Source organism: Cricetulus griseus, assembly GCF_003668045.3.
Source record: "Cricetulus griseus strain 17A/GY chromosome 1 unlocalized genomic scaffold, alternate assembly CriGri-PICRH-1.0 chr1_0, whole genome shotgun sequence".
Taxonomy (NCBI): Eukaryota; Metazoa; Chordata; class Mammalia; order Rodentia; family Cricetidae; genus Cricetulus; species Cricetulus griseus.
The window spans coordinates 64,352,313-64,378,924 of NW_023276806.1; the positions used below are offsets into that span (position 1 = coordinate 64,352,313).

Genomic DNA, 26,612 nt, shown 5'->3' on the forward strand with positions numbered 1-26,612 from the left:
TGTGAGTACTTTGATGTGGATTCTAGAAACCAAACTTAAGTTCTCTGCAAAAACAACAGGTGCTCCTAACTGCTGAGCCATCCTCCAACCTCCATAGTAACTTTAATTAGGATACCTAGTAACATTTTACCCTTGGGATGAGAATGAAAAATCTTTTGCAAATCCCTGTTTCTCAGTCATGCATGACAATGCAGGTCCATTAATCCCCGAGCTTGGAAAGTAGAGGTGAGGTCCAGAGTTCACGATGGAACACAGTTTGAAAGCAGTCTGGCTTACTCTGTGTCTTGAAAGCAAAACAAACTGAGGACTAGGATGTTCAGTTGATAGAGTACTTGCTGCACGCACATGGCCCAGTGTTGAGTTCCCATCTCTGCATAAACCCAGGATAACAATTTTTTTTGGGGGGGGGGTTTCTCTGACTGTCCTGGAATTCACTCTGTAGACCAGGCTGGCCTTGAACTCAAAGAGACCCACCTGGGCACACTTCTTAATTGCAGCACTTGGAAGGTAGACAGGCAGGAGTACCAGAAGTTTGAGGCCAATCTTGACTATGTAAGGAGTTCACTGCCAGCCTAATGAGAGTCTGTTGGAAAAAGGGCACTAAAACCTAAATCCCTATTCCCAGTACTGCTGTGCCTCAGACATTAAACTCGTACCTCTAGGCTCTCAAGAACTCTTTCCACTCCCAGGACTCTTAGATCTCCAATGTCTTTGTGGCTAAGGACCAACTCTGACTGGTTCATATAAAAGCCAGGGATGAAAGGAATGAGGATTCTTTGCATTCCATTCTTGCTTCGTCCACTGACCAGAGTTGCCCACCCGTAGACTGAGGTGTCTGCCACACTGAGGATCTGGCGCAACTCCTCTGACTTCTGACGAACCTTGATTAGGCAGACATAGACTCCTGAGGCAAAAAAGAAAAAAAAAGGAAGACAGGAGGAAGGCTCAGAGGCTCTATTGAGAAAACCAAGTTAGGATAGGAAGAAAAAAATGTGAAACCAGTTTTGAGCATTTAGTAAAGGTACACTATTGACCATTATGGAAAAAATACCAAAGAGAAGGAAAATTGTCCTGGGGGTTAAGCCACAGCTGGGCTCAACAACGCTGTTCCCAGAAAGTCAACGCTGGGTGGCTGTTAAACCGATGGCACAAGCGGGAAAGAACTGCTGCTGAGGAGTGTGGTTCTGGTACCCCTCTATGGAACACCTCTTCCCCTAGGCTCCCTTCGGTTGCTGGTGCCCTGCCTTAGAGTGAAAGTGCCATTCCATCTGCATCTTGTTCTGGAACTTTCAAAAGGGCCATTCAGTGTCCAACAGTGTTCTGACTGAACCTTAAGTGCCTGTTCATTACCCACACCATTCAAGCTTCTCAGCTTGTGTCAAGAGCTCAAATGGTGTAGCACTGTCCTGCTTATACCCTCTCTCTCTCTCTCTCTCTCTCTCTCTCTCCCTCTCTCCCTCTCTCCTCCCCCTCTCTCCCTCCTCCCTCACCCCAGTTTTGTTTGCAATATTTGAACTAGGGCCTACCATATGCCAGGTGATTACTCTACCACTGAGCATCCCTAGCTTTCTTTTTACTTTTGATTTTGAACGCAGTCACACTAGATTTCCCAGATTAACTTGAATTCATTTTGTAGACCAGGCGGGTCTTGACTTTGATCCTCCTGCCTCAGCCTTCCAAGTATTGGGATTACAGGTTTATGCCACGAGGCTTAGCAGAATCCTCTCCTTTTAGGTTAGTTCTTTTATATCAAGCCATCTGAATGTTAAATTATTTCTTGTTAATGACATTTGTTTGGAATATTCAAACACTGTGCTATGTGTTGGAGATAGAATAATCCTGGGCCTGACAGTATATGCTCTCAATCAAGTACTCAGGTAGAGAGGCAGGTGGATCTTTTGAGTTTGAGGCCAGCCTGGTCTACACAGTGATTTCCTGGACATCCAGGGCTAACATAGTGAGACCCTGTCTCAAACAAAACAAAACAACAACAACAACAACAAAAAACAAAACAAAAAACTGAGAAATAATCTAACCTTTCATAGAACAGGAGTGGGAAGAAAAAGGTAAATTATAGGAAAACAGCTGGTTCTCGGTGGCATGTATTAGAAATTTGTTGATAAGGGATACCGCTCAGTTGGTCCCGAGTGTGCCTAGCATGCACAAAGCTCCGAGATGATCCCCAGCTGTGCATAAACTGGACATGGTGCAGCTTTCGATCCTAGTCTCTGGAGGTGGAGGCATCAATTCAAGGCCATTCTTGTTTGAGGCCAGCCAGGGATACATAGTACCCCAAACAAAAAACACAACCCTCTTTGAAGAGGTTGAGAAAGGCTCCGGAGGTAGAGAAAACACAAAGTTCAGCAGGAGGGTGACAGTTGCAGTAGCGGGGCTAAAGGAAGCTCTTGAGCTGCTGGCTCATACCTCTCTCCATGCTGAACTCTGACCGGATGAGGAAGACTTTGCTGGCTGGGACGTCTAGTAAGGTATTGCTGAACTGCACGTGGCACAGCAGGAGTGTCTCAGGAAGAAGAACTGTTTTCACAGCAGAAGCCTGACTTGAGGTACAGGATCCTAACAAGAGAAAAGTTAACTGTTACTGCCATGCGTTTGTAATTTTTTTTGTGTGCTGCGAAGATGTGTCACTTGGATTGATTTAATAAAAAGCTGAACGGCCAATAGCTAGGCCTGATTTCTGGGGCAGAGAGAATGCAGAGAAAAGAAGGGCAGAGACTCAGAGGAAGCAGGCACTCAGGAGATGAGGTGTAACGAGCCATGAGCCATGAACATGTAAATTGATAGAAATGGGTTAATTTAAGTTAAAGAAGCTAGCTGAAAACAAGCCTGAGGTATCAGCCAAACTTGGATAGTTACTAAAAGTCTGGACGTCATGATTTGGGAGCTGGCTGGCAGGACAGAGAAAGACTAGCTATGGAGGACTTGACTGAGGACCTAGTTCCCAGCCTGGGCAGCTCACAACCATTTGTAACTCAAGCTCTTGGGTATCTGACATCCTTGTATGGCCTTTGAGGGAACCTGAACACAAGGCAGCCACCCCCCATACACACACACACACACACACACACACACACACACACACACACACACACACACACACACACGAATAAAAATCTTAAAGAAACCTAATGTGTCTTTAATCTCAACATTCTGGAGACAGAAGACGAAGTTCAAGGCCAGACTAGTTTAAAACCACTTGTCAGCCTGGGTTACACAGTTAGACTCTCAAAAACAAGCAAAAATAAAGAAACTAAAGCCCATTAATCAAGGCTAGGGGTGTGCCTCCACAGTATGATAGAGCACACAGGACCTGGGCTTTGATCTCCAGCACCACAACAAAAGAAAAAAATCCAAAATTTTTTTTTTTTTTTCTGAGACAGGGTTTCTCTGTAAAAGAGCCCTGGCTGTCCTGGAACTCACTCTACAGACCAGGCTGGCCTTGAACTCAGAGATCTGCCTGCCTCTGCCTCTTGAGTGCATGTACCACTACCGCCCAGGTATAAAAATCCAAACTTTAATTCAGTCATAATTTTTGAAATCTCATTGATTTCAGTTTATGTGTCAAGATGGAGTCAAGGACTAGAGCAGTGTGGTTCTCAATCTTCCTAATGCCTCGACCCTTTAATACAGTTCCTCACGTAGTGGTGACCCCAACCATAAAGTTGTTTTTGTTGCTATTTCATAACTGTAATTCTGCTGTTATGAATAGTATTGTAAAACATCTGCATTTTCTGGTGGTCTTAGGTAACTCCTGTGGAAGGGTTGTTTGACCCCCAGATTGAGAACCACTGGGCTAGAGAGATGACTCAACATAAACTATTGCTTTTCTAGAGGACCAAGTTCAGATCCTAGCAGCCATCTTAGGTGTCTGGCTACCAAGGGCACCTACATGCGTGTGCACATATCCATATACCTATTTGTAATTAAAAATAATAAGTCTTTATAAAAATTGGAGTCAATTAGCCGGGTGTTGGTGGTGCTCGCCTTTAATCCCAGCACTCGGGGAGACAGAGGCAGGCGGAGTGCCAGAGGGAGTGCCAGGATAGGCTCCAAAGCTACACAGAGAAACCCTGTCTCGAAAAACCAAAAAAATTGGAGTCAATTATGATGTAAAATGAATTTTTTTATTTTTGTTTTCTGAGATAAGATCTTGCTATGTAGCCCAGGGTGTCCTTGAACATGCTGCAATGCTTGTGTCTTAGTTTTTCTCATACTAGCAATACAGGTATGTGCTATTATGCAGGCCAATAAAAGGAAACATATTAGTCCAAAGGAGTAAAATAATTGAGGGAAGAAAAGGAAGATGATCATAGAAGAACTGAAGAAGTTCCTTACCTTTGAGGTTGACATCATTTCTGCCGGTGCTGATGAAGAGTTTGAACACAGTTGCATTGGGGATATTGGTGAGGTAAGTCTTGAGGTCATAGCTGAGTGTTAATCTTGATGATGCATTGACTACCACCTGTAAGGAAACCAAAGGGAAATCAAAGGGAAACCTAGTTCCCTCCATCTTTACCCTTTATAATTTATTTCAACCAGAAGTATCTATTGCATAGGACAGGCTGTCATTCTGATTATTTGAGAAACAACAATAACAAATAAAAAATCTGTGTAGGAAAACTTTTCTTTCTCACCCACCAGTTCCCAAATAACTGACATAGAGACTTAACTGTTTGGCCAATAGCTCAGGCTTATTACTAACTAGCTCTTTTTTGGGGGGGGTGGTTGAGACAAGGTTTCTCTGTGGCTTTGGAGGCTGTCCTGGAACTAGCTCTGTAGACCAGGCTGGTCTCAAACTCACAGAGATCCACCTGCCTCTGCCTCCCAAGTGCTGGGATTAAAGGTGTCTGCCACCACCACCCGGCTAACATAGTAAAATTATATGCAAGAAAACAGTTATTAAGAAGGGCATTGGTGGCGCTTGCCTTTAATCCCAGCACTTGGGAGGCAGAGGCAAGCAGATCTCTGTGAGTTCGAGGCCATCCTGGTTGCCAGAGCCAGAGCCAGGATAGGCTCCAAAGCTACACAGAGAAACTCTGTCTCGAAAGACCAAAATAAAAAAGAAAACAGTTATTAATTAGACAAAAGTGGATAATGTGAATATTCCTTTATGCTATATGAATATATGTCATTGTGATTAGTTTAATAAAGAAGCCAATAGCTGAACAGGATAAGTTTAGACAGGAGAGAAAAAATGAGAATGCTGGGAGGGAGAAGGCAGAGGAGTCTGGAGCAGAGCCAGAGAGAAGCAAGATGGGAATGCTGTACTGACAAAAGGTACCAAGCCATGTGGCAGAGCATAGATAAGAAACATGGGTTAATTTAAATGTAAGAGTTAGCTAGTAAGAAGCCTGAGCTATTGACTGAGCATATATAATTAATATTAAGTCTCTGAATGGTTACTTGGGAACAGCTTGAGGGAAAGAAACTTCTACCTACAAATTTGCGTACTTTTGAAATGATTTTTTTTTAAAATTTTGAGACAGGATCTCTCTCATGTATCCCCAGCTGGTCTGAATCTCCTTTATAGCCTAAGATGACTTTGAATTTCTGATCTTCCAGCCTCCACTTCCATATCCCCAGGATTTGGGATTAAAGACACAACCTGGTTTATGCGGTGGGAATTGAACCCAGGAATTCATGTTAGTAAAGCATTCTATCAACTGAGCTATATCCCCAGCCCAGGAGAAGCATTCTTATTTTGAGATAAAGTCTCCCACTGTAGCCCAGGCTGGCCTGAACCTCACTGTGTAGCCGAGGTTGTCCTTGAACTCCAGTTTCAGCAATCCTGCCTCAACCTCCTGCATGCTGGGATCACAGGCATATAGCACCATGCTCAAAATGATCCATTTAGTTTTTATGTGAGTATGGGCACCTGCATGCCATGCCATGTGGAGGTAGAGGGCAACTTTCCCAGAGGTGGCTCACTCCTTTCACATTGTTTTGAGGCAGGATCTCTCATTTCTGCTATTAAGAGAGCATCTGGTAGGTTCCTGTCTCACCATAGGAGTGCTGGGACTACAGATGAGTATCACCACATCTGGCTATTCATATGTCAGTTATGGGTTACCTGCTGAGCCATCTCCCTGTCCTCATAGTAGTCTCTCTCTGTCTTTTTTTCTTTTGGTTTGAAGGAACCAGTGAATTTCTGAAGCCATTTCCTTATAGTGGTGGCACCTGATTCAGGACAGGTAGAGGCAGCCAGGCCCTCCCTATGTTGTCTAGGTCTCTCAGGATGGGAGTAGAAACAGAAATTTAACCATAAAAACATGGAATGAGTCATGAATTTGTGTGTCATCCTCATGCAGGGGTCATGCCAATACTTTCTATATTGTTCCAGTTTTAGTATATGAACTGCGGCAGGGAGCACATAGTGGTCTCTTCAGACACAAGTCAGATTAGTCATTCTTCTGTAAGAGTTCTAACTACTTTTCATCAAAATTGCCTTTTTGAAGCCAGGTGTGGTGGCTCACGATTTTAATCACAGTCTTTGGAGGCTGTCCTGGAACTAGCAGTTAGAGACCAGGCTGGTCTCGAACTCACAGAGATCCACCTGCCTCCGCCTCCCGAGTGCTGGGTTTAAAGATGTGCGCCACCACCGCCCAGCTAACATTTCTAGGTTATACATGCAGAAACACCTAAGAGGGAAGTGCACTTGCTAACAGACCCCAAAAAAGTTAGTGTGCTGGGGAACATTTCAGTGACAGAGCACTTGCCAGCATGCAAAGGCCTAGCTTCAGCCTCAAGCACCTCCAAACAAAACAAAACAAAAAAGCTATTTTGTTTTTTTTTTTTTATTGGACTTGCTTATTTATTTATTTTGATTTTTTGATACAGGGTTTCTCTGTGTACCTCTGGCTGTCCTGTGTAGATCAGGCTGTCCTCAAACTCAGAGATCTGCCTGCCTCTGCCTCCCGAGTGCTGGGATTAAAGGCGTGCGCCACCAACGCCTGGCAAGAAACCCTGTCTTAAAAAACCAAAAAAAAAAAAAAAAAAAAAGAAAAGAAAAGAAAAAAGAAATGTGGATGGCTCAGTGGTTGAGAGCACTGGCAGTTCTTCCAGAGGTCCTGAGTTCAATTCCCAGCAACCACATGGTGGCTCACAACCATCTGTAATGAGATCTGGTGCCCTCTTCTGGCATGCAGATAGGTAGAATGCTGTATACATAATAAATAATTAAATTAAAAAAATGCACAGTCACTCTACTTTGTCCAGCTGTGGCCAGTTAGCTGTACCTCTCGAAACGTCTTCACAACTCCAGGGATGTCATGAAAAATTGTTGCAGTTCCTGGGCTCCTAGCCACTCCTACTCCAGTGACAGTGTCTGTTTGTATAACATTGTTGGTAGAAATCATCCACATTCCAGGCTCACCTAAGAAAAGAAAAGAGAAAGCACCTGTCTGCAATTTTCAATATAAATTAATAAATTACTTCATTCAAAGTCTCAGTCAGTAGGCGCTCAAGACCACTCTTTTTCAAGAATGTAGGTAGCTTTTCTGGACATCTGTTTCACCTACATCCCCTGGATTTCTGATCTTGATCAGAAGCTCTTCTGCTTCCTCATCCTTGCTAGTATGCATTTGGTTGTTTCACACAATTCCAGATTGCAAAACCAGTCCTGGCACAAGCCCAGCTGAAGAGCCTTGCTTCTGTGGCCAGCAAGCTGCTCAGCAGGCAAAGGCACTTGGCTATGAAGCCAGATGGCCTGAGCTAATTTCCAGGAGCCACATGGTGGGAGAGAAGAGAAAACTGACTCCCATAAGTTTTCCTCTGGCCTTCATATGCATATCATGACATGTGTGCTGACAGTCACACTCATAAATGTTTAAAAATAAAGTTTTCTTCATCCTACAGATTTACAATTGTGGAACTATAACTTTCATTACTGACTTGGAAGCAAGCTTAGCTCACAGGCCTTGGTATATACATTGGTCATTGCAAGTCAGCTACCAGGCAGTAACTTGCCCTTGGCGGATTAGAACTACCTTTGTAACAAGGATAAAGCATGTGGTATATGTTAGAATCAGGTCCAGTGTTGCCACTTAACTCAGCATATGTCCGTAGTTCCCAGAAAAGACATCACAGCCAAAGCCCTACACCACCCGGCCAGGCATATGGGCATGGCTGCAGGAACTCTTCCTTGGGAAGACCAACAAACAAAAGCAACGTCCAACTTGGGAAACGAATACGTTTATTGGACTTACTTATAGCGCATGGGTAAGAGTTACTTACAGGAGTATGGGTGACCCCAAAGCCATCACACTGCTGGGAAGTCTCACTCCAGCACGGATGGCAGCTCTGCAGTAGCTGCACAGATGGAGTCCTCCTTCAGTTAGCCTTCCACACCAGGTATGTGCACTAGCACCTCCCAAGACTAGGAGGTTGTATGCAATTAGCGCACAGCCACATACAGCTAAGTGGGAGTGACCCTCTCCATCCTCCCTTCTCTGAGGCAGTATCAGCAATGAACAGGTCTCATCTCCGGGTCTACTAGAAGTAGTCCCATTGCTCTGATGCAAATGATGGCTGCATGCTTAGAGAACAGCACTCCATAGATGACTTGTGGCAATATCTACCACTTTGGGACATACCGTTTGCAAAGCCAAAGAATTCACATTTCCTTGCCAAGGAGAAATTTACTTTTATTTTTCAGTGCTAGCATTTGAACCCAAGGACCACTTTTCTATCTTATTTATTGAACTTAATAGAATCTCTTCCAACAGAAATGTTTTGCTGATCAAAATAGTTTAGGGCTGGCAAGATGGCTTGGCTCAGATGATACAAGCGCATGCTGTGCAAACCCAGTGATCTGAGTTTGATCCCCTGAATATCCAGGGCAAGGAAGGAAAGAACCAACTCCATAAAGCTGTCCTCTGACCTTCACACCTGTGCCATGGCCTATGCATCACACACTCACACACTCATACACACATTCACACACACACACACACTTACTCATACACACATTCACACACACACACACACTCACTCACCATACAAACTTGCCACAGTAATATTGGATATTAGATTAGGCCGTGACTGTTGTTTCCTCATAGAAAAGCATATAAATATTTGTTTCCTAGAACTAAAGTCTCATTGCTTTTTTTCTTTCTTGTATTTAATCTACTATTAAAATTTTAAATATTTTTAGATTTTTAAATTTTGTATATCAATGTTCTGTCTAAATACATATATGTGCACCTCATGTGTGCCTGTTGCCTGTGGGGGTCAGAAGAGGGGGTATACAGATGGCTGTGAGCCACCATGTGCCATGTGTGTGCCGGGGATTGAACCCAGATCCTCTCAAGAATAAGAAGTGCTCTTCACCATGGAACCATCTCTCTACTCCAGCTTTCATTATTATTATTATTATTATTATTATTATTATTATTATTATTATTATTATTTGGTTTTTCGAGACAGGGTTTCTCTGTGTGGCTTTGGAGCTTATCCTGGCACTCACTCTGTAGACCAGGCTGGCCTTGAACTCACAGAGCTCCGCCTTCCTCTGCCTTCCTAGTGCTGGGATTAAAGGCGTGCAATACTACCACACCTGACAAAACCGTCTTTTGTCTGGTCAAGGAGAAGTGTACCTACCATGCTGATTGACGAGGTGGGTACTGAAGCAGATGACATCTCCAACAAAGGTAAGCTTGGTGTCTGGCTCAATGGCATGTTCTACAGCAACAGGAATATAATCTGCCATGCCAGGATGCCTTTGGTCCCAAAGTCCCACAACTGTCACCCCTCTGTTCACAGCCTGGGCCATATATGTATAGTTTCTGTTTCCTGGTCCAATAAGCAGCAAGTCATCTCTGAACGGAGACACAAAAGGCAGGAGTGTCGGAAAAGAACAGCTAAGCATGTAATTCAGTGGTAGGGTGTTTAGCCGGCATGCAGAAGACCCCGGCTGCCAGTGAAAGGCAGTAACAGTCTCAGAAGCTGGGTGTGGTGGCACATTCCTGTGTGCCCAGCATCCACAATGCCAAGTTCCAAGCCAGTGTGGGCTATATAGTAAGTACCAGGCTGGCCAGAGCTACAAAGCAAGACCCTGTCCCTGTCACAAACAAACAAACAATTTCTGTAAACGGAAGATACATAGGAAAAAGCTGAGGGAAGAGATGCTAACACAGGTTTGTTTTAAAGTGCTTATTGTTTTAAAGTTTTTTTTTTTTTGTTTTGCTTTAAGGTTTTTATTGTGTGTGTGTGATGGGCACATATACACCACAACACGTGTGGTAGTCAGAGGACAATTTTTTGGGGTCAGTTCTGTCCTTTCATGATTTGGGACCTAGAAATTGAACTGAGGCCCTGTTAGTTTGTCAAGAGAGGGTCTCATGTAATCTTGGCTTTTCTTGGTCCTGTATATAGCTCAGGATGACCCTGAATTTCTGATCCTCCTGCCTCCACCTCTCAAATGCTAGGATCATGAGTAAGGACTACCGTGTCTAGTTCTTCATGTTGCTTTGTTTTTCTTGAAAGTTTTATTATGCAACCCAGTCTGGCCTCAATCCTGTTTAACCCCCTAAATGCTGGGGTTACAGACACACCTAGCTCTTCCTAACAAAATTTTTTTGTTTATTTGTTTTTACAGATTTATTTATTTATATTATGTATACAGTTTTCTGCCTGGCTGTATGCCTGCATGCCAGAAGAGGGCACCAGATCTCATTACAGGTGGTTGTGAGCCACCATGTGGTTACTGGGAATTGAATTCAGGACCTCTGGAAGAATAGCCAGTGCTCTTAACCTCTGAGCCATCTCTCCAGTCCTGTTTGTTTTTGTTGTTGCTTTTTCTTTAAAGACAGAGTCCCATGTGTAGTCCTAGCTGTCCTGAAACTTGTTCTGTAGATTAGGCTGGCCTTGAACTCACAGAGATCCACCTGCCTCTGTCTCTGGAGTGCAGGAATTAAAGGTTACAATAAAACTTTCTTATGTTGAGAAGCTGGGTGTTAGTGGTGCACACCTTTAATCCCAGCACTCGAGAGGAAGAGGCAGGCGAATCTCTGTGAGTTTGAGGCCAGCCTGGTCTACAGAGCGAGTGCCAGGATAGGCTCCAAAGCTACACAGAGAAACCCTGTCTTGAAAAAACTTTCTTATGTTGTTGTTTTGAGACAGTTTCATGTAGTGTAGGCCAAATTCCTAAGTAGTTGAGGATGCCATTGAATTCCTGATCCTCCTGCCTCCATCTCTGAATAGTTGTGCTGGAATTATAGGAGTGTGTCACAACATCTGGTTTGAGTCAAGCTGTCTATTTTATTTTATTTTTAAAACAAAGTGAAAGAAGATTTATTAGGGAAAATAATAAATCAATTCATGAGAGACAGAGGCAAGTGGGTTTCTGTGAGTTTGAGTCCAGTCTGGTCTACAGAGTGAGTTCCAGGTAGCCAGGGCTACACGGAGAAACCTTGTCTGAAAAAACAACAACAACAAAATTGCTTTATTTGTGTGTGTATGCCCTCAGAGACCAAAGGAGGCATTGGAGCTCCTGGAACTGGACTTACATGTGGTGTGACTTTCCCAGTGTGGATGCTGGGAACTGAATTCAGTTCTCTGCAAGTGCTATAAGCACTCTAAACTGCTGAGCCAAATCTCTAGCCTTGTTTATTTTCTAGAGTTTCAGTTTGTTGTCCAGGCTGGCCTGGAACTTCCTTGATATCATGGCAATCCTCCTGTGTCAGTTTTGTAAGTACTGTAATTACAGGCACCAAGTCCAGCTGACAATACTGCTTTTTAACTCTCTCTCTCTCTCTCTCTCTCTCTCTCTCTCTCTCTCTCTCTCTCTCTCTCTGTGTGTGTGTGTGTGTGTGTGTGTTACTGAGGATCAAATGAAATGAATGCTTTGCACATTTGCACATATTAGGAGTGTTCTATTTCATGGCTATATCCCTGGTTATCCCTCATCCCCCTCTGCCTTAAAACAGGGTCACACTCTGTAGCCCACCTTGTAACCCATATGTAACCCACATTGGCCTGGAACTCATTGCTATTCATGGAGCCCAGGCTGTCTTTGAACCCGAGATTTTTCCCACTTTATTTATTACAGGGATGTACCACCACACATGGCTCATTATTTTAATTGTGAGAAAAGAAATAGAGTGTAAGAGGAATCTGCTGAAACTGCTGTAGAACATGGACTTAACTTGCAAGGTTTCTACCACGGTGCCAACAACACCCCTTTGACTTCCATACCTGTTCAGAGCCATATAAAGTCGAGTATTGTGGGTGTGGAATTTCTCTCCAATGTTATTATAAAACTCAACAATAAAGGTGAGAGACATGCCCAAGGGAAAGGCTGATAGGGTCCTTCCTTGGGCTGTGTATAGCTTGGGGTAGCTGCTCATTCGAAGGTATGTCACTGGCGCTACCTGTGGGAGACAAAACCCACTGGTACAGGGGCTGTAGCACTGAAGAAGAGCTACTATCACACTCTATGGTCTGTAGTCAAGGCCATAAGCCGAGTGTGTGTGTGTGTGTGTGTGTGTGTGTGTGTGTGTGTGTGTGTGTGTGTGTGTGTGTGTGTTGTGATGTGATGTGATGTGATGTGATATGTGTAGGCCACTGGGAGCACACATGCTTGCACTGCTGTATCTTGCTCTCCTGTGGGTTATGGGGATCTGAACTCAGGCTTGCACACATGCTGAATACTGAGCCACTTCCTCAGTCCCACTATTCCTCTGTAGAAAAGAGCTTTTCACTTGACATGTTTGTAGTGAAAGGAATATGATTGTACAGGCAATGGCTACTTCATTATTCAAGTTGGCAGGTGAAGAGAGCTATAGTGTAGTTAGTCTATTCTCTTCAGAGTGCTGGGATCTATCACTAAGTGACTGAATACACTAGATTCCCCACCCCCCCCATGGTATGAAAGCTATACTACAGTAAGAGAAATACAATCTGATCCCAGTTTGTCACTTCATAGCTTTATGTAGTCTGGATCTTAGCTTCCTCCTCAGTTATATGCACCCCACACAGTTCTCACAGCAGTAAAGAGGTGATGCACACAGCAGGACTAGTATATGGGCTGGAATGCAGTATGTCTCCACTGCCTGAAAGACTCTTGTTATATTATCATGCCTTTTCTACATTTGGTCACAGCCAGAAGACCAAGAAGCATTCTGAGGCTCCTCTCCACTCTAAAATGTTTAATTCTATAGCAAAGTCAGGCGTTTATTTATTCTGGAGACACAGTCTCACTCTGCAGCCCGTGCTGGCCTTGCAGCAATCCTCGTGCCTCAGCTTCCGGAGAGCTGGGACTGAAGTCATGAACCACCACATCCTGCTTCAAAAGCAGGTTCTGAAAGAAGCAGTTTTATACATGGCTCTCACCACTCTTGGCAAAGCTGGTGGGAAGACAGTCACACCAGTGTGAGGCTAATCCCTCTCCGCAAGGGCGCTACAGTCCGTTTACTTGTGCTGCTCTGAAGACAAGCTCCTGGCTCTCAGGAGAACATTGCCTTTCAGGGCCAGGGCCTTCCATCTACTTAGTTACACTTAGTTATTTACTTGTAGGGTTTTGAGGTGCTTTTGCATGCTAAGCAGTGCTCTACTACTGAGCCACATCACAGACCATATTATTTTAATGACTTAGTCCCTCGCTCACCTGGACTCCAGTTATGGTTGTTTGATTGACTCCAAAAGGTTCTATAGAAGTGACTTCTAATACTGCAGTGCCTGCAATGGATCCAGACCTCAGGAGTCCCTGGCTATCTTCTTCAATGACGGAGGAGTTAGGGAAACACTTGAGAACACGTGAACTCACAAAGGCTGCGCCTTCTCTAGGAGATAAACAGAACAAGTAGAGACACGCTTGGGGGACCCTGTCTGACCAGAGAGAAAGAGATGAAGACTGACAAGACTAAGATGAGTGTGTTGGCTCACCTGTACTTCTGGCATTGACGGCTGAGGCAAGAGGATTGCCATGAGTTTGAAACCAGCCCAATCCACAGCCCAGACTAGCTTGGTCTATACAGGGAAATCCTGTCTTAGAAAACTAAAAACTTAAAAAAACAGACAGTTTTGAGGACCACTGTTGGGCCTGTGCTCTGGGACTGTTTGTATTTTCCACATTGTATGTTCTGCAGATAAGTCAGCCAGATGGCATAGGCTTTTCAACTTTTTCCCCTTCCTCCCTGACTTCTCCACCTTCTCTTCCCTCCTTCCCTTTCTCCTTTTCTTCCTGTTTGTACTCTTAAAATTTTTACATTATAGACCTTATAAAAGTTGAGGAGCTGGGAGTGGTACACATCTTTAATCCCAGCACTAGAAGACAGAGACAGGTTGATCTCCATGAGTTCAAGGTCAGCCTGGTCTACTTAGTGAGTTCCAAGACAGCCAGGATTACACACTGAGACTGTCTCAAATCAACAAGGGGGACTGGAGAGATGGCTCAGGGATTAATATCACTGGCTGCTCTTCCAGAAGACCCAGATTCAATTCTCAGCACCCCCATGACAGCTCACAACTGTCTGTAACTCCAGTTTCAGGGGATTGGATGTCCTCTCCTATCTCACAAAATCCTGCATGCATGAAGGGCACATAAGCTTATACAACCATACACATGTACATATAAATATAAAAGATAGGACTGGAGAGATGGTTCAGAGGTTAACAGCACTGGCTGCTCTTCCAGAGGACCAGGGTTCAACTCCCAAGCACCCACATGATGGCTCACAACCATCTATAATAATGATATCTGGTGCCCTCTTCTGGCATGCAGGCAGAACACTGTATACATAATAAATAAACCTTTAAAAATAAAAATAAAAGATAAACGAATAATTAAAAAAAATAAAAGCCAGGTGGTGGTGGTGCATACCTTTAATCCCAGCACTCAGGAGGCACAGGCAGGTGGATCTCTGTGAGTTCAAGGCCAGCCTGGTCTACAGAGCGAGTGTCAGGACAGTCTCCAAAGCAATACAGAGAAATCCTGTCTCAAAAAACCAAAAAGATGTTGAAACCCCCACAAAACACATGGGAAGTCATGCATGGCAGCACCCACCTGTATTCCCAGCACTGAGGAGGTAGAAGCAGGGACATCAGGAGTCCATGGTCACCTCAGTTACATAAGGAGTTGAGGTTAGCTTGGACTCTATGAGCTGTTAGCTCAAAAAGAAAAAGGTTATTTTTGAGATAGTGAAATAACCAAAGTGGGTAAACGTGTTTGACACTAAAGTCCAACTTGTATTTGATCCTAGGAAACCATCAGGGAAGGAGAGAATTGACTGCTAAAGGTTGAATTCTGTCCTCCACATGCTGACTGTGGAATATGCCTGGACATGGACTCACACACACACACACACACACACACACACACACACACACACACACACACACACACACTGTCATACACTCACACAAACACACACACACAGTCACACAGCCACACACTGTCATACACTCACACAAACACTCATACACTCACTCACAGACTCATACACTCACACTCTCGAAAACTCACATATATACATGCAATAAATAATAAGTAAGCCTTTTGGTTATTTATTTATTTTGGTTTTTTAAGACAGTGTTTCTCTGTGTAACTTTGGAGGCTGTCCTGGAACTTTGCAGACCAGGCTGGCCTTGAACTCACAGATATTCAGCTGCCTCTGCCTCCCAAGTAGTGGGATTAAATACATGCACCTTCATACCCCAGCCCTTTTGGTTATTTTTATGTTGTATGAATTATTTCATCTCTGAAAAAATCGTCAGATTAGAAAAATCTGTAAATGAGTAAATGGTAGCTCTTTCTACATGCAATTGAAAACATTTTGAATGTTTTTAAAATTCTCATTAATGTGTGTGCAAGTGTGCATGTGTGCCACCTTGTTGAGATGGGGGTCTCTTGTTTTTGCTGCTGCACTTCCTCCTTCGGGCTACCCTTGCTTTTTCACTTGATTGTGGGGTTGAAGTTGCCTCATCAGGCCTGTGCCCTCAGCACTTTTTTTTTTTTTTTTGGAGACAGGGTTTCCCTGTGGCTTTGGAGGCTGTCCTGGAACTAGCTCTTGTAGACCAGGCTGGTCTCGAACTCACAGAGATCCGCCTGCCTCTGCCTCCCGAGTGCTGGGATTAAAGGTGTGCACCACCAACGCCCGGCAACCTCAGCACTTTTATAAATTGAATGTCTTGCCATCTGCCAGCCAGCCCTTCAAGTTCATTTATAAGAGTGTGTGTGTAGGGAGAGAGAGAGAGAGAGAGAGAGAGAGAGAGAGAGAGAGAGAGAGAGAGAGAGAGAGAGAGAGAGAAAGACAGCAGACTGACAGAGGAGGCCAGATGAGTTTTGTAGTTTGTGTTCCAGTGGCTTGCAGGACAGTGTCCAGGAGACTCTACCTGCTGAGCTGTCTCTCCCGTATCCTGTCCCATCCCCTGTGTGTGACATCTTACTGAGGTTCCCTCAAGTCAGAACCTGTTTTCCTGCCTCTCCCTTACCGGTTGGTGTGGAGCTTGAGCTGAGAATTCATAGGCATCAGAATCTGCTCAGGTTGGCAGCCTTCGTAGAAAAGTTGGAGTTTCTCAAACACCTATTGGGAGAAAATAATTTTCCCTCATTTCAGAAAAAGACAAGTCATTTTAGGACAATCCAATGGGGACTGAATGTTGAACATGCAGTAACTACAAGTCAACAGTCTGCCTGATTTCTGATTAGTCTAAACATTGCATCGTACTCCTCCCTAAAACAAACCAGGTACTTGCTCCGTAAGTGGCAGTTTAGAGTTTGCAATCTAAAGCTGGGCTAGTGTCACACAACTTTAATTCCAGCACTCATGGGGTAAGAACATGGCAGAGTCTGACTTTGAGGCCAGCCTAGTCTATATTGAGAGTTCCAGAAGAGCCAGGACTACATAGAGAGACCTTGCCTCCAAAAATATATATTATTAAAATTGACATTAATATACATTATGTATTATTAAAATAATATGCTATTTAAAAATATATTTTCACTGGTCGGTGGCACACGCCTTTAATCCCAGCACTCGGGAGGCAGAGGCAGGCTGATCTCTGTGAGTTCGAGGCCAGCCTGGTCTCCAGAGCTACTGCCAGCCTGGCTAGTTCCAGGACAGCCTCCAAAGCCACAGAGAAACTCTGTCTCGAAAAACAAAACATATATATATATATATATATATATATATTCATTCATTCACAGCTGTATTCCTGGAGTACTAGCCATGTGGCAAATTCCACTGGCTACAGCCTCTGTGGTAGATTAAGTCACTTTGAGACCCAGTGACCCAGTTTTAGTCTGCTCACTGAACTGAGGTCTAGAGCAGACTCTTCTGCTGAGTCAGCAAAGGCACCATCCAGCTCTTCTTCCCCCTATTTAGGTGTCCTCTCCATGTCTCTATACTGACTCAAGGGGCCAAGGACAAAAGAGAGAATTTTTTTTTTTTTTTTTTTTTTTGAGACAGGGTTTCTCTGTGTAGTTTTGGAGGCTGTCCTGGAACTAGCTCTTGTAGACCAGGCTGGTCTGGAACTCACAGAGATCCACCTGCCTCTGCCTCCCAAGTGCTGAGAATAAAGGTGTGCGCCACCATGGACAGGCTAAACTTTTTGTCTTTACTTTTAGTTTTTAGGTGTTTTTTTTTTTTTTTAAACACTTACTCTGTGTGTGTGTGTGTGTGTGTGTGTGTGTGTGTGTGTGTGTGTGTGTTTCACACATGAGCACATGCATGTATGTGCCACTGTATTTGTGTAGAGGTCACAGAACACTTTTTTTTTCAGTTTAAGTGACAGGACACCTTTTTAGAGTTGGTTTTCTACTCCAACTTTGTTGAGGCAGTATTTCTCTTGTTCCTGCCATGCCACTGTAAGTGCCAGCCCAGAGTCTTATCCTCTCATCTCTGTGGGGGCCCTAGGATTCCAGATGTGTAGCACTATATCTGCCTTTTTCAGGTAGGTTCCAGGAATCATGTTCAGGTCCCCAGGCTTCTGCAGCAAGTACTTTACCTTCTGGGCGTCTCTGCAGCCCCCACTCAATTTCTCCTCTAGACTGCAGTGGTAAGAGCTTAGTGACAGCTGCAGATGGGAGCTGTGCCCACAGCATAGCTTCTGGATTTACAGAAATGGGATTTAGGAAGCCACTTACCAGAATCTGAATCTCGTCAGACAGTTCCATTACACTTCCCTCAAAATGCCCAAATGAGCTGTTCTCGCTACGGACAGTGACTTTGATCGTAGTTCTGCCCGCTACTTTCGTGTGAACAACCATGGCAAAGTTGTTCTCAGCTGGAAGTTGCAGAAACACCTAGACGGTGAAGGGAAGGGTTGAAAAAGCAGTCATGGGGGCTGGGCTGGAGGCTCTGTGCTTGCTTCTTACGTAGAGAGCCTGAGTTCCATCCCAAGCACCACATACAGGGGAGTGAGTGCTCGACATGTCTGTAATCTTGGAATCTTGGTGCTTGAGGGGGCAAGGTAGGAGGATCAAGAGTTCAACGTAGAGCCCTAAGGTTGTGGGCACCTTTGATCCCAGCACTCGGGAGGCAGAGGCAGGTGGATCTTTGAGTTAGAGGCCAGCTTGGTCTACAGAGTGAGTTCCAGGACAGCTAGGGCTATATAATAGAGACCTGACCCTGTGTCAGAGGGAGAGAGAGAGAGAGAGAGAGAGAGAGAGAGAGAGAGAGAGAGAGAGAGAGAGAGAGAGAGAGAGCGCGCACACCCAAGGTCATCTTCAGATACATGGTGAATTGTATGGTGAAACATGCCTGTCATTCATCGTGCCTGAGAGGCTGAGGCAAAGGGACATGGGGTCCAGGCCAGCCTGGGCTGTGTAAGTACAGGTCAGCTTGTCCTCTCCTCTCCTCTCTGAATGCTTTCCTCTCTTTCTTTCCTTCCCTTCTCCTCCCTTTCCATTTTCTCTTTTTTTCTTCTCATCTCCCTTTCTCTTGTTTTTTGAATGATTTCATGGCAGAGGTGTCTTCTGAGCTGAGTGCAAATAGTAGAGGGTGAAATGGGAGGTCAGTGTGGCACTTATGGGTGTTGTTGTTGTTTTCTTCGAGACAGGGTTTCTCTGAGTAGCCCTGGCCATCGTGGAAGGAACTCTGTAGTTCCTGAGTGCTGGGATCAAAATTGTAAGCCACCACTCCCAGCTGCATGTCTTTTCTGTCTTTTCCAGGCTTCAGTGTAAGGTCTGATGGGATGGGCATGAAAACCATTTTCAAAGATGTAAAAAATATTTTTCTTTTTATTAATTAATTTTGAGACAAGGTATCACTGTATAGCCCTGGTAGGCTAGAGATTGGCTAGGTAACCAGGTTAGATTAGAACTCAGAGACCTGCATGCCTCTGCCCTCCAAAGAGTTCTGAGGTCAAAGGTGAGCATCATTATGCCTGGTTTAGAGACAGATTTTTTTTGTTGTTGTTCTTTTCAGATTTAATTTTATTGCCGAGAGGTGATAACTCACACCTTTGATCCCAGAACTCTTTAGGAGGCAGAGGCAGGTGATCTCTTTTGAGTTCAAGGGCAGCCTGATCTACAAAGCAAGTTCCAGGACAGCCAGAGCTACACAGAGGAAACCCTGCCTCAAAACTACATTTTCATGCCAGGCATTGGTGGCCCATGCCTTTAATATCAGCACTTGGGAGGCAGAGGCAGGATTTCGTGAGTTCAAGCCTGGACTGGTCTATAGAGCTAGTTCTAGGATAGCTAGGGTTGTTACACAGAGAAACCCTGTCATGTAAAAAAATAACAAAACAAAAAATAAATAAAAATAAATCTTAAAACTTCTAAGGTAATATAATTAACAGACAAATTCATACCTCTGAATGCCTGGGTACCAGATCCAGTACATCCCTCTTGCTCATGGACCAGTGGAAAGTGAGCGAGGGGTTGGCATTGCTGAAGGAGAAAGGAGTCTGGGTACTAGTCACCCCCATGACATAAACTGGCATCTGAAAAGGAAGTGTGGCACTGTGTTATATACCCTGCTTACCTAGCATTATCAGAAGAGTGAGCCCAGAACAGGGCTCTCATGCCATCCTCAGAGTTGGGCATGGTGGCTCATACCTGGAATACCAGAATGTTGGAGGTTAAGGCACAAGGATTTTCTTGGGTTTCAGGCCAGCCAGGGTTACATAGAAAGACTCTGTATTAAGAAAACCACACACATAGGAGATAAAAAGATGCTCAGCCATTAAGAGCACTGGGTTCTCTTTAAAAGGACCCAGAATCTACATGGTGGTTTACAACTGTCTATAACTCCAGTTCCAGGGGATCCAGTGCCTTCTTTTGGCCTCCATGAGCATCAGGCATGCATGTGCTATGTAGACACACAAGTAGGAAAACATATACATAAAATAAAAATAAATAAATCTCTTTTTTATTTAAGGTTTATTTATTTGTTGTGTATACAGTGTTCCACCTGCATGTGTGCCTGCAGGCCAGAAGAGGACGTGTGAGTCACCATATGGTTGTTGGGAATTGAACTCAGGACCTCTGGAAAAGCAGCCAGTGCTCTTAACTTCTGAGCCATCTCTCCGTCCCCACCTTTTTTTTTTTTCTGACACTTGGTTTTTCTGTGTAACAACCCTGGCTGTCCTTGAAATCACAGAGATCCATCTGCCTCTGCCTCCTGAGTGCTGGGATTAAAGGCATGAGCTACCATGCCTGGGGATAATAAATAAATCTTAGAAAAAACAAAAAACGCCTGGTCTCCAGAGCGAGTGCCAGGACAGGCTCCAAAGCTACACAGAGAAACCCTGTCTCGAAAAACCAAAAAAAAAAAAAAAAAAAAAAAAAAAACTCAGGGGAGGGAAAGAGAAAGGAAGGAGAACCCGCATTCGAACTTGCTTTGTACAACTGACCTCAGTGGCTGTGATGAGCCTGGTTGCAGCTGCCAGGATCCTAACAGCCCGTAGCTGCACAACTTCAATCTGGACTTCATCCTGCTCAACAGGTAGAGAGCAAGCTTAGGTAAGGGAGTTTCTGTCGGCTGACACCACAGATGTTTACCGCTAGCTGGCTATACTGTTTCTGAAGTTCAACAATAACAAAAAGCCCTACCACACATGTTTGGCTCTGTCCTTTAAAAACGTCCTGAAAGGATAGGGACCACATCTTACAACAGTACCAAAAACTCTGTGGGTTCTCCACTGAAGCCCATGTGGTTTTTTTTTTTTTTTTTTTTGGAAGGGGGGGGAGGGGGCGGGGACGGGGGAGTTTGAGACAAGGTTTCTCTGTGGCTTTGGAGGCTGTCCTGGAACTCGCTCTGTAGACCAGGCTGGGCTGGAACGCACAGAGATCCACCTGCCTCTGCCTCCTGAGTGCTGGGATTAAAGGCGTGTGCCATCAACGCCCGGTGCCCATGTGTTTTCTATACAAGATGAGGGGAGCTGGAGGGACATTCGGGTCTTTTGGCATCCTCATTGTCACCTGTACCCGTCACATCAAGATTTGAGAACAGAGCAGAGCACAGCAAGAAATACCTGGGAAAACACGATGACTTTGCCAGTGTCTTCATTCACTGTCTGGATGGTGCCGTGGACGACAGCTGTGCCAACCGCTTTCCCTGTAACTTGCCCCCTCCTGTTAACAGCAGCTACAGTCTGATTGCTGATAGAGAAGTGAATGATAGACTGGGGCTGAGGGCCACCTTCAGACATTATCTGGAATTTAAACACACCCGTGAATGCCTAGAAGTCACATCTCTTTCCTCAACTTTTTTTTTTTTTTTTTCAAGCAACTTAACTTCTTCCTCCATTTCCTGGACAGCACATGCCACATCAACTCAAATGTGTGTAAAAGAAATGTGTGCTGCAAATAATCAACAGGACTCCAAGAGTGTTGATGCCACGTCAGACAACTTAACGTTCTTTTTCATTAGCACCAGCTGTTCTGGGTGTACAGGAGCCGACAGGTGTTATGTATGTGTGCATGGAAAATAGAAATGCCAAATCAAGCTTTATGCTTCAAAATTACCCATATTGGGGTCTGAAGAGATAGCTAAGTTGTTAAGGGCACTGGCTGCCTTTCCAGAGGACCAGATTCAGTTTCCAGCACCCACAGGGCCGGCAGCTCACAACCATCTGTAACTCTAGCTCCAAGGGACCTAATGCCGCCTTCTGGCATCCTTGAGTATTGCATGTGGTGCACACACATAGACATAGGCAAAACACTCATAAAATAGCCGGGTGTTGGTAGCGCATGCCTTTAATCTCAGCACTCCGGAGGCAGAGGCAGTCGGATCTCTGTGAGTTTGAGGCCAGCCTGGTCTACACAGCTAGTTCTAGGACAGTCAGAGCTATACAAAGAAACACTGTCTCAAAAAGCAAAAACAGAAACAAACAAACAGATCTCAACATTAAAAAAATCATCTTTATCATTGTGTAGACTGACATACATTAAAGCACACACCTGTAATCCTAGGACCTGAAAGACTGAGGCCTGGGCTACCTAGCAAGGCCCTGTCTCAAAACCCAAAACTAAAAGCACAAACAAACTGTAAGAATGGTCACCTGCATCAAGTTAGTTGTAATCAGTGTCATTTTCTCAGGAACAAGTCTGAATGGAGGAAATACCTGGAGGGGAAACAAAAGGACAACACTAGCCATAGTCAGTGCCTGCTGTTTATAACCATGTCCTAGGAAAACTGCTCACTCACTATGCACAAACTAGTGACACAGGCATATGCACTTTGCTTTGATCTGTATTAGTAGACAATTCAATAGCGTTTAAGCAACTTACTCTGCCTACTCATTAAGATTATATCTGTAAGGTAAAGGCACTTGCCACTAAGCCTGACAACTGAGTTTGATTCTTTTGACTTCCACATACTGGCATTAGTGCCCCTCCCACACACAAAATAAATAAATAAAATAAATGTAAAAAATTGAGATCATACTTATAATTTCTTTTTTGAACATAAGCCAGAGAAAACAATATAGCTCATTCTTGGATATATATCCCAGCTTCAAAAATGTAAAGATATGGGGGCTGGAGTGATAGCTCAGCAGTTAGGAGCACTGGCTGCTCTTCTAGAGGACCTGGGTTCAATTCCCAGCACCCACATGGCAGCTCACAACTGTCTGTAGCTGCAGGGGACTGACATTCTTACAAAGACATACCTATAGGCAAAACACAACCAATATTCATGAAATAAAAACAAATAAATCATTAAAAATGTAAAGATATGTCTGAAAACCATCTTCTTTTTATGTTGGGTATAGGACTTAGGGTCTTACAAATTCTAGGCAAGTACTTTACCACTGAGCTACAACTTTAGCCACTAACTTTTGATTATCTATTCTTGTCTTTAAAAGTAAAAAAGATTTATTTATTATGTATACAGTGTTCTGCCTGCAAGAACACTGCTTGCAGACCAGAAGAAGGCAGTTACTGGGAATTGAACTCAGGACCTGAAAGTGCACTTAAACTCCGAGCCCCCCCCCCTTTTTTGGAGCTTTGGAGCCTGTCCTGGCACTTGCTTTGTAGACCAAGCTGGCCTCACAGAGATCTGTCTGCCTCTGCCTCCCAAGTGCTGGGATTAAAGGTGTACAACACTAATGCCTTTCTTCTTCTTCTTCTTCTTCTTCTTCTTCTTCTTCTTCTTCTTCTTCTTCTTCTTCTCCTCCTCCTCCTCCTCCTCCTCCTCCTCCTCCTCCTCCTCCTCCTCCTCTTCCTCTTCCTCCTCCTCCTCCTCCTCCTCCTTCTCTTCCTCCTCCTCCTTCTTCTGTAGGATTTCTTTGCAAGTAGCCTTGACTTGACTGTCCTGGAACTCCCTGGATAGACCAAGCTTAATTCCACCTCACAGAGATCTGTCTGTCTCTCCTTCCCCAGTGCTGCGATTAAAAGGGCCTGCCACCACTGCCCGATTCATCTTTTTATCTCAGAGGATGTCACAATGTAGTTCTGGTTTGCCAGAATATGCAGACTGGGTTGACTTTGAACTTGCAACAGTTCTCCTGCCTTTATTTCACAATTATCTTCCTTTGGGGGGATGGTTTGAGACAGGGTTTTTCTGTGGCCTTGGAGGCTGTCCTGAAACTAGCTCTTGTAGACCAGGCTGGTCTTGAACTCACAGAGATCCACCTGTCTCTGCCTCCCAAGTGCTGGGACTAAAGGCATATGCCACCACTGCCCAGCCACAATTATCTTTTTATTTATTTTTTTAAATTTATTTATTTAATGCATATGATCACTCTATCTGTATGTCCGCTTTTATGGTAGAAGAGGGCATCAGATCCCAATATAGATGGCTGTGAACCACCATGTGGTTGCTAGGAATTGAACTCAGGTTCTCTGGAAGAGCAGGCAGGGCTCTTCATCTCTAAGCCATCTCTCCAGCCCCCCCCATTATCTTTTTAAAAATTAAAAAATTCACTGGGCGTTGGTGGCACATGCCTTTAATCCCAGAACTTTAATCCCAGAACTTGGGAGGCAGAGATAGGTGGATCTTTGTGAGTTCGAGGCCAGCCTGGTCTCCAGAGCACGTGCCAGGATAGGCTCCAAAGCTACACAGAGAAACACCCTGTCTCGAAAAACCAAAATAAAATAAAATAAAAAATTCTATGTTATATGGTAGGTATTTTGCTTGCATGTATGTTGGAGCATCATGTGAGCACTTACAGAGGTCAAAGGAGGGCAATAGATGCCCTGAAACTGGAGTTATAAATGGTTGTAAAGCTGCCATGTGGGTGCTGGGAAGTGTATGCAGATCCTCTGCGAGAGCAACAAGTGCTGTTTAATCACTGAACCATCTCTGTAGCCCCATAATTTTTTTTTAAAATTGTGAATACAGGTTCAGGTTGCATGTATTCCTGCAGGCCAGAAGAGGGCACCAGATCTCATTATAGGTCAACACATGTGAGCTACCATGTGGTTGCTGGGAATTGAACTCAGGAACTCTGGAAGAGCAGGCAGAGCTCTTAACCGCTGAGCCATCTCTCCAGCTCCCCCATAAAAATCTTTTATGGTGTGAGAAATTACTTTGTGCAAGGCAGTGGCGGCACATGCCTTTAGTCCCTGCACTCATGAGGCAGAGGCAGGCAGATCTCTGTGAGTTTGAGGTCAGCCTGGTCTACAGAGAGGTTCCAGGACCCAGGGGTACACAGAGAAACCCTGTTCCCAAAAAACCCAGCAACAACAAAAAATGAAAAACAAAAAATTGCTTTGTACAAACATTCACTGGAATGTTGAAATTACAGATACATGTTTGTATATGTGCATGTTTGTGGAGGTCAGAGGTCAACTTTGGGTATCCTGTTGAATCATTCTTCACCTTGTATTTTGAGACAGAGTCTCTCACGGACCCTAAAGCTCAATGATTGAGGTAGATTTGCTGGTAAGCAGACTCCAAGGATTGGCCTGTCTCTGCTTCCCTGGCACTGGGACTAAGGGTGCAGGTTCTCCCCGGCTGGCACTGGTGCTGTTCTTTTGTTTAAATTACAGGCGTGGTGGAACTCGAACCAAGGGATTCATTAACCACGTAGAGTTTATTGGAGGAGGGAAACAAGGGAAGGGGATGTTGGTCAACTGGGAGCAGAGAGAAAGAAGCAGAGAAGAAGGGTGAAGAAGGGAGAGCGAGAGGAGGGGTGGAGAGGAGGCAAAGAGAGGAGAGAAGAGGGAGAGGATAGGGAGAGAGAGAAAAGAGAGAGGGGGTGAAGGGAGAGAGAGGGGAGAGCAAAGGGAGAGAGAAGAGAGAGAGGGGGTGAAGGGAGAGAGGGGAGAGCAAAGGGAGAGAGGAGAGAGAGAAAAGAGAGAGGAGAGGGGGCGAAGAGAGAGAGAACATGTGGAGGTGCACGCTTAAAAGGGGGAAGCTTGCACATGCGTACTGAGTCCTTACACAGCCCGTAACACATGACGTAGCCAGCTATACAGGGCCCTTTGAGCTGCCTAAGTATCTGCCTGAATGCTGCTGATATGCATGTCCCACCATTGTCAGGGGGTGGGGTCATCATAATGTCGAGGTTCTAACAACTGGGACTAAGGGTGCCTGTTATTCGTGGGTGGCACTGGGAGGGACTAAGGGGCAGGTTACACCTGGATTGTTATATGGGTACAGGGAATTACACTTGGGACCCCATGCTTGTGTTGCAATCATTTTATTAACTCAGACTTCTTCTCAGTCCTGAGAAATAACTTTATATATATATGACTAAGATGAAAAGCCTGGATAGGGCCAGGGCTGTAGCTCAGTTGCCAGAATGCTTGGCTAGCACACTGGAAGCCCTACGTTTAGTCCCTTGTAACATATGAAATGGAATTTGGATAATAGATGCCTGTAGTCTCAGCACTCAAGATAACGAGTTCAAAGCCAGCCTGGAATACATGAGACACTATCTCAAAAACAAGAAGATAACTTATTTATGTTAAAATATTCAAAGAGGCCAGGCATGGTGATGCATGTCTTTAATCTCAGGACTTGGAAGGCTGAAGTAGGTAGATCTCTCTGGGTTCAAGGCCAACCTAATCTATATAGTGAGTTCCAGGTCAGTCTGGGCTACAGGGTGAGACCCTATCATAACAAACAAACAAAATATCCATCTGTGAAGAACTGGGAATGTTGTTATCCACCTACACTTGTGTACTCAGAAGACCATGGCAGGAGAGTCACTAATGAATTTGATGCCAGGAGATAGATGGAGAGGTTGAAACTGGAGAGATA

General features: G+C 44.5%; 1 protein-coding gene and 1 non-coding gene across 3 annotated transcripts in view; both read right to left on the minus strand.

The window, feature by feature from the left end:
- The window catches only part of Nup210l (nucleoporin 210 like), a 90,810-nt gene that overhangs the window by 4,084 nt on the left and 60,114 nt on the right, over window positions 1-26,612 (minus strand). Inside the window, exons 24-36 of one of the 2 annotated variants that reach the window (XM_027393322.2) lie at window positions 22,465-22,527; window positions 21,436-21,615; window positions 20,815-20,895; window positions 19,771-19,902; window positions 18,101-18,259; window positions 16,447-16,538; window positions 13,622-13,796; window positions 12,211-12,386; window positions 9,616-9,833; window positions 7,254-7,390; window positions 4,354-4,480; window positions 2,425-2,574; window positions 657-904 (exon numbers count right to left, since the gene is read on the minus strand). In XM_027393322.2, coding sequence (XP_027249123.1) covers window positions 657-904; window positions 2,425-2,574; window positions 4,354-4,480; window positions 7,254-7,390; window positions 9,616-9,833; window positions 12,211-12,386; window positions 13,622-13,796; window positions 16,447-16,538; window positions 18,101-18,259; window positions 19,771-19,902; window positions 20,815-20,895; window positions 21,436-21,615; window positions 22,465-22,527 — 1,938 coding nt within the window. The remainder of the gene's footprint in view (window positions 1-656; window positions 905-2,424; window positions 2,575-4,353; window positions 4,481-7,253; window positions 7,391-9,615; window positions 9,834-12,210; window positions 12,387-13,621; window positions 13,797-16,446; window positions 16,539-18,100; window positions 18,260-19,770; window positions 19,903-20,814; window positions 20,896-21,435; window positions 21,616-22,464; window positions 22,528-26,612) is intronic. The other variant, XM_035451586.1, reaches the window with a different exon arrangement.
- LOC113833134 lies at window positions 6,282-6,388 on the minus strand. The gene has a single exon (XR_003480688.1). It is a non-coding gene; the product is annotated as a U6 spliceosomal RNA (small nuclear RNA).